The 8,610-nt window shown below is 36.8% G+C and overlaps 1 protein-coding gene across 1 annotated transcript; it reads right to left on the bottom strand.

The window, feature by feature from the left end:
* Positions 1–2,222: 2,222 nt before the first annotated feature.
* On the bottom strand, positions 2,223–3,971 carry LOC110917992 (uncharacterized protein At4g00950). The gene is made up of 2 exons (XM_022162399.2): positions 3,324–3,971; positions 2,223–2,444 (listed from the first exon to the last, which is right to left on the bottom strand). The coding sequence occupies exons 1-2, from the start codon at positions 3,903–3,905 to the stop codon at positions 2,370–2,372; spliced, it is 657 nt and encodes a 218-aa protein (XP_022018091.1). The 5' UTR covers positions 3,906–3,971; the 3' UTR covers positions 2,223–2,369.
* Between the last annotated feature and the right edge of the window lie 4,639 nt (positions 3,972–8,610).

Genomic DNA, 8,610 nt, shown 5'->3' with positions numbered 1-8,610 from the left:
CCTCTCCTCTCCACCGGGCAATAAATAATAAAATGAGTCTATCATGCAACCACCATCACCCCTCTATACAACACTATCATCATTCATGATAGCCACATACTGCTCTCCTGAGCGATGTCGTCATCCCTCTCCCCTTCTTGGTGACCCTCATGCGCCTCTTCTCCCCTCTCGATAACTAAACTCTCGATCCGTTGTGTTTTAGTCATCCTTCGACCACTATCTTCATCAACCCTTCATCATCTTGATTAACTCACCCCTGCAAATCGAAATCCTAACTCCAAACAACCCAAATACCTCAAAATTTCAAACACTAACCAAAACGTTGCCCATTCACAACCTTAATCAATCCTTTACCCATCAGAACGCTAAATGCCCTTGACATCTTCACCGAATCTCAAATCTTAACTCCAAACTTATAAATCCATACGCGGTGAACAAAAAAAAAAGAAAAAATAAAACGTGGTGTTTAAGAATTGGAGAAGGACAAAATATAAAAGCACACGGATTATATATTTGATTGTGTATTTATACACGTAGCAAACATCCTTATCATACAAAGCATAGGAATCAAAGAATGATCATTGAATGCCTTATACGAGTCCATGTGGCCAAAGGAGTGACATTTTCGTAATAACTGATAATGGACGGTATTATGGTAAAGAAATAAAATTAGATGGAATGAAAAAATTGGAACAACCAAATATAAAAGAATAAAAAAATCAAGCTTTTGTTCAGAAGTGTTTAAAAAACATTATAACTAGTTAGTCTAATTACAATTTTGCATCAATTATATGGCAACACAACTTGATTACATGATATTTATATAGAAAAAACGAAAGTTTAATTTGAGAAGAGATGACCTTAATTATTCAAGTACATCTGTACATGTGTTCTTTTTGTTTAGTTATAATTTTATTTGGTTATGTTTTAACTGTACTTTTGTTCGATTGTTTTCTTTGTAATTGATGTAATTCCATTATATAAGTTATTAAGCATTCATTTTGTGATATTTTTTAATCAGTTTCGCATAACCATAGGTATTTGGTGAAATTCAACTTAATTAAATAGAAATGGATACATATTACATTTTATATTAACCAAGCTTGTTGAATTGAAATTCAAATAACAGGTATGGTTGAAGAATAAATGACGTAGAATTGGAATTAAAAGTAATTTCTTCAAATTCCTTAAAGTATTTGTAAAGCAAAAAAAATTAATTCCCCCATTCCACACCACCAATGTTGCCATAGCCGACCATGCCGTCGCACCACTACCATAATCAATTTTTTTTTTCAAACTAACATGATATTTTGTTAAAAAAATGTATTAAAAACTAATTCCTTGACATATTTGGTTCCCTAGAATTGTAATCCATTAAGAACTTTTTTACTTCAAATCCGATTTTTTTGACAAACTTTAATTTCAAATCCAATTCATTTAACATGTTTAAATTTAAAATCCAATTCTTTTGACAAATTTCAATTCTATTAGAAAAACTTTGTGAAGCAAACGCCTACCATTTTTTCTCAATCCATACTCGTTTTCATTTGATACTTTTTAGACAACAAATGACCTTCTAAAATGTGTATTGATCTTTTGACCTTCTAAAATGTGTATTGATCTTTTTGTTGCAATGAAATCTTCAACTTTATTTACATTAGATATAGTGTCGGAAGCTTTGTTGTAATTCAATAGCTATGCCATACTTAGTTCTTTAATATTCAAATATCACGTTTACACTTCAAAATATCACATTCACACACAATGGCGAAGCTTGAGATTTTCGACCGGAGAGTCGAAAACATATATACTCAAAAGTTTTTACAAAACGGTGGGTCGGCCGCCCCCTCCCGCCCCCACTATGTTACGCCCCTGTTTACACATTTGAAAATATCCCATTCATTTGTTAATATGATGATTCAATTATTTAAGCATCAAAGCTTTATGCATATCAAGTATACTTCAAAGCTTTATGCATATCAAGTATAAAATTCAGAAATATAGCATTTTTTTCCTTTAAATTTAAAGCCTGGCAGGCGAGATGTCGTATTTAAAATCTTTACTCTAAAAAAATGTAAAAAATGAATAACCAAATTATTTAAATTTTCGTTCTCTTATTGTAAGAACAAATAATGATCACAAAATTAGATGATTGTGACAAGCAATATAGTAAGTGTTTTCTTCTTCATTCTTCACCATATTTATTTCTATAACATGGAAAATTAAATTGGAAAATGACAAATAACTTTCTTTCAATACCAATTTAACACAATATAGACGATGACAATAACAATACATACTTGAACCGAATCAATATCCGATACAAACCCCGATTAATATACTAATACAGGATCATGGATGAAAGCAAGTCAAAGAATGAAGCTTTCCTTGTTAGTCTTCTTCCTCCATGGAACTACTTGCTTAAAACCTTTATACACCGTCGCCTGGCGAAAAGAAAACAAAAATTAATAAAATAAAAAGGAGCAAAATGTAAGTAACAGTATAGTTGAAGGACCAAAAGTGAAACTTCAGCAACAAATGAGAATTCAGCAATTGTATGGGTATGAATATATGATATTAACGTTCGAAAGACCCCACATGCTCTCACCCGCCACTACACTACCTTTAAGTGGGCCGTCATGCATTATTTTCTTGCTATATTTTTGACTAAAATGCTTTATGTTTAATTTTAATTTAAATAAAAACAAGTTTTAAAGTTTAAGCTTAAAGTACTAGCTAATCATGCATTAAGACTTTTTGTTAATTAAATGATCCTTTCGGTGGTTTCTTGTTTTTTTGGTAGTTATATACCTGTTTATCTTTTGTTATATACCTATCTGACTAACATGCTTTTATGTTTAACTTTAATTTAACTGAATATAATTCCAAACAAACAAATCATGCTTTAACACTTTCTATTAATAAAATGTTTATTTATTTTCCCATGACGGACTAACGGTATGGTGCTTGCCCTTACAAAAATAGTATAAATTTAAATTATTACGAGTAGAAGGTGAGATGGTATTTAAGTGTTTAAAAAATATCATTAAAAAGAGAAAAAAAAAATACTAAAATAAACATATTTGACTAAAGAAATTTCAAAATAGACCTATATATTTAAATTATTATTTATTATTATTTTATAGTAAAAGTGAAAATAGTGTGGGTCTTTAGTGAGAAAATAAAGCTTATCTAACCCATACTAAATGCAATTTATTTTGTCACCACCATATGAACATGAACATTTTCTTAAAAACACGCAGGCAACATACACTTGTACACTATGCAATAAAGGTTGTACCGAAAGGAAAAACAATTCTTACCCAAAAGTGAGACCTGGTGACTTTAGACAAACTAGAATTTCTCCTCATCTTATTCTCATCGGAAAATCCTCCATCCATCGAAATAACTTTACGGCTACCACTTAACAACCTAAACGACCCAAACTGCCGGTTCTCTCTACCAACTTTCTGCCGGTCACTTTTGTCATCTACCTGTCCCAAACAACCGTTATCATCATTCGGACTCCACCCACCGCTACAGTTACTATCAAACGACCCTTGCATCTGCCCTCTACGACGTCGTTCTTTAGCAAACCTAAAAGAAGCCGATGAAAAGACGGTTTTGCCATCGAGAACCGTTGTCGGTGAGCATGTTTTGGGTGGTTCCACTATTGCTACTAGTCTTGGAGGAAGCTCTAAGCATTTGTTGTGGGTAGATGATATTATTATGTCCGTACATGGTCTGGGTTTGCCGGGTTGTGTTTCCCATTGGAAGGGGATGGATGCGGTGGCGTGGTGTGGTGGTGTTAGTGTGCCGGATGGTTCGGGGTGGTGGTGTGGTGTGGTGGAGAAGAGTGGGAGTTTGGGTAGGGTGTATGGGTCGGGTTGTGTGTTGGATACCATTTTGTGTTTTGAGAGAATGAATGAGATTGGGATGGAGCTTTGTTTGTTTGTTTATAGGTGGTTGTTTGGTGTGAGGAGAATGTATTGAATCACGTGAGTTGTACGTGAGTATTTTATGGCCATGAAGGTTTTGATTTGTTACAATAAATTACGGTTTTTTTTTTATTTTTTATTTTTTATTATTATTTTTTTTTTTGAGGACTTGTTAATATAACTAACATGTTTATTGGTTAGTGATTATATAAAATTTTATTGTTTGACAGATGTAAAGCTATACCGACAATTTGACTAATATTGGTCATAACTTTAACTTTCTATCAACAAATCCTGACCGGTAAGTGATCTATAACTCCGCTAATTTATATGCTTTCTTTATTGAAATGATAAATGAACTTCTCGACGTTTTACCCATGTTTACGTTGAATTTTGTCTACACTAATATTGTCCTTTGAACACCGTCGTTGACAAAAAAGTTGTATAAGCAACCTTTGGAGATCGACCCACAAAACTGTTAGAAAAAGTAACCGCTGATCAGAACTACTGTCTGTTTAAGTCTGATCAAACACTGGCAAGTTTGTTATAAAAAATAACCACTGATCCGAACCGCAGATTAATCAGAAGTAGAAAAATAAATTGCAGAAACAGTAAACGATTGAACCGGGCTAACACAATTCCCTTAAACAGATTCTTCGTCTGTTCCCAGGGTACGCCGGTTTGAAGCAGCACCGCGCACTGCCGGACTTGAGCACTTGCCTGAAAAGAACAAGAAGCTGTGTTGCAGAAACTGAGATAGAGAGAAGAGAAGTTGTTTTGTATATCTCAACTGATCAACCCAGTCTTTGATTTATAGTGCCAAAACCCATAACCGAAATCAACAAATAAAAGACCATATAATGGTGATGTGTGTAAAATGCAACATATAAATTACATCAAATGAGGCATAAAACTAACCCTTTTTAAGTACTAATGTTGGAAAAAGTGTGTTTTTGTCTTCCTTTTGCATTTTCAGGATTAAATGAGTTCAAATTAACAAAAGAAGCAAAAGACAGCTAAATCTAACATAAATACAAGAAAAGGAACAAAAGTGGATTGCCCGACCCCTCGACAGCATCCTCCCAAGCAAACAGAGAAGGCAGAAGACTGAATACGCCCCGTGCTCAGCGAGCACGGGGCCGTGCCCAAGAAGCAGCAGAAAAGACAAACCTGTAGAAGCTTCTATTGCTCACCACGGGGCCGTGCCCAGTGAACACGGGGGCGTGCCCAAAGTACTGCAGGCGCATTAATTGTAATTGCGAATTACAATTAATGAGGAGAGATAGTGTCAGACGGGCACGGGGCCGTGCCCAGCGGACACGGGGCCGTGCCCAGTCTTCTATTCAACCTATAAATAGGAGTGCTTGGAGCCATTACTACTCATCCCTTGGCACACCACCTCTCTCACACTTCATCCACCACCCACCACTATCACAACACCATCATCCACCACCATCATCCATTGTCCATCATAGAGTGTGTGAGTCGTCTCGGGATCCAAGATTGATCGTAAGAGTTCTTGACAATCAAGGCCATGTTTGCCTAAGTCTCTTACATCACTTGGTGAAGACAAGTGTTTAGTATAATACTTTTTATTTTTAATCTTTTGCACTTCTTAATTGGTTTTGTATTAATGACGTTAATAACTAGTTTCTTATGTTGAAGGTGATTCTTCCTTATCGTTTGTCCGTGGTGTCTTGGCATTATTTTACTGTCTATATAAAATAAAAGATTTTTATCATTCATATCTCCACGGTCTATATGGAGGTATGTTGGCTACCTGGTCGGGGGTTAAGGGAACGGTTTGGTAAGGGTCTTGCCCTTGTTCAACGTTTAAAGGTCCTGCAAGGGACCTGGGTCCAATTTAGTAGGACCTCCTTCAATACCCAAAGGTATTGGATGGCGGGGGTCCAAACTCTTTGATCCCCTCATAAGTTAACTACTATTAATATTATAACCCGGCTATTTAGGACTGTATCCCTGCTGGCTCAGACTACTTAGTCGAGGGTAACGTCACCTCCAAAAGAGGGGCCTACCATAATTTGCATTAATAACTTAATTAATTATCTTTCAATAGTTCGACCCTTTAGGATTGTATCCTTGCTGACTCAAACTACTGGGTTGAGGGTAACGTCGCCTTCAAAAGAGGGGCCTACTACAATAACTCAGATAATCTCTTAAACAAGTGCAAAAGTGCGAAAATAATCAAAGGTTATACTAACACACGAGTCGGATCCAAGTGATTCATCTTGTCTATCTGTTTTTATTTTTATTTTATTTTTCAGCATTTAGTTAGTTTTCTTTTCTTAGTTTTAAAAATCTTTTTCTAACATTTTGATTTGATTAGACGTTGAGAATAAACTGGTACTAAAAGCTCTTGTGTCCTTGGACGACCTCGGTATCTTACCAACACTATACTACGTCCACGATGGGTGCACTTGCCCATATGTGTGTTTAGTGTTAGTAAATATCGTGTTTTATAAATTTAAAACTTGGCTAAAGTGTAAAAAGGGCTTAAAATATATATATCTAAAACATATTGCACTACACACGCATCAATGGTCATTAGTGTATATCGGTTACGAATCTGACCTGATAATTCATGACTGCAGCTGTTAGGATTTGAAATTGAAATAGTGATCTCATTCATTCATTTCAGTTTCAAAAAACTGAAAGTCAAGAGTGCAAAAACCCGCTCCACGCGGACCCGGGTTTTTGGAACTGCATTCGTGTCCGCAGGACGTGCGGGCATACGCGAGTTCATCTAATTTCGGTTCCATTTTTTGCACCCCCCTGCGCACGCGGGTAGGACTTGTGGTAAAACATGTCATAAGACTTCAAAGGCTTGGATAAGGATTCACCTTATAAATAGCCTATCATTTTGTTCCCACTCCGATGTGGGACAAAGTGGTTTTACCACTTGTGACTTTCCATTCACACTATAACTTCCAACAATCCCCCACATGAATGGAGGCTTATAAATAGCCTATCATTTTGTTCCCACTCCGATGTGGGACAAAGTGGTTTTACCACTTGTGACTTTCCATTCACACTATAACTTCCAACAATCCCCCACATGAATGGAGGTCGATCTCAGAAACGACATAATTCCTTATTACATTTCAGCAGTTGAGTTTTGCATACGATAGGTAGGTGTTACCCTTTGAACCTTCGCTCATGAAATGCACTTAGCCCACTAGCTCTGAGTAGAACTCGATGTCTTTGAACTCGTCTGCCGTTTGTGTAGACGACAATGCACTTCACACAAGACTCTCCCTGACAAAGTCAAGTCCTCATAGTTATGTTCGTTATGGTCATGAACATGATGCCTGGTTCTGCGAGAGCCATTAGGTATTGTGCCCCAACAATACCCTTCGAAGCGACCCCACTTCTCTCTCACATAGGTGATTAACTATGTATGGTTTCCTTAGTCGAATCATTAAAAGCCACAGGCTTAGCCTCACACTTGTCACTTTTAGGAATGGACTAGGAAGTTTATTAATCTTTATAATAGACTACCTTATTAAATGCGTAGGGTTATTCCCCCCCCCCCCCCCACAGTGACCTCGTTTATTCATACAATTAGGTTTTCCTATTGAACTCAATTCTTGGGATCTCCAGTCTATTGAGTTAGGTTTCCATCATATGAACTTCATTTTTCAAGGGCTTCAGTCCCATTCCCATGGACGACTTCTGCACTAACTCTCTACTTAGGCCTTTTGTCAGCGGATCTGCAATATTATCCTTTGACCTCACGTAGTCAACAGTGATAATTCCTGTAGAGATTAGTTGTCGTATCGTATTATGTCTACGTCTGATATGTCTGTTCCTACCATTATACATTGTGCCACGAGCTCTGCCAAGTGCCGATTGTCTATCACAATGTATAAAAATGGCCGTTGCCGGCTTAGGCCATCTTGGTATATCCTCAACAAATTGACGTAGCCATTATGCCTCTTCACCTGCTTTATCTAAAACGATGAACTCAGATTCCATCGTGGATCTAGCAATAACCGTTTGTTTTGATGATTTCCATGATATCGTTGCACCTCCAAGTGTGAATACATACCCACTTGTTGCCCTGGAATCATTCGTGTCAGATATCCAATTTGCATCGCAGTGTCCTTCTATAACTGCTGGATATATGTTATAATGCAACCCGTATTCCCGAGTGTATCTTAAGTAGCGAAGCAACCGAGTGATACAGTTCCAACGCATTGAACTTGGGTTGCTTGTGTATCTACTTAGCTTGCTCACAGCAAATGCTATGTCTGGCCTAGTACAACTCATAAGATACATCAAGCTACCAATAATTCTTGAGTATTCCAACTGGTTTACGGGTGCACCTCTATTCTTGGCTAGATGTTGACTTGTGTCAAGTGGAGTTCTAGCTTCATTAGAGTCATTTGCATTGAGCTTCTCAAGAATTTTGTCCACATAGTGGGATTGACTTAAAACGAGTCCACTTTGGGTTCGCGTGATTTTGACCCCTAAAATCACATCCGCAAGACCCATGTCTTTCATGTCAAATCTTGCTTTTAGCATGTTCTTTGTAGATTTTATGATTTTATCATCGCTTCCAGCAATGAGCATATCATCTACATATAGACACAAAATGACATATCCATCAGATGTGTCCTTCACATACACACACCTGTCACATTCATTGATT

Source organism: Helianthus annuus, chromosome 16 (assembly GCF_002127325.2).
Source record: "Helianthus annuus cultivar XRQ/B chromosome 16, HanXRQr2.0-SUNRISE, whole genome shotgun sequence".
Taxonomy (NCBI): domain Eukaryota; kingdom Viridiplantae; phylum Streptophyta; class Magnoliopsida; order Asterales; family Asteraceae; genus Helianthus; species Helianthus annuus.
This window is presented reverse-complemented; position numbering and strand designations above follow the sequence as displayed.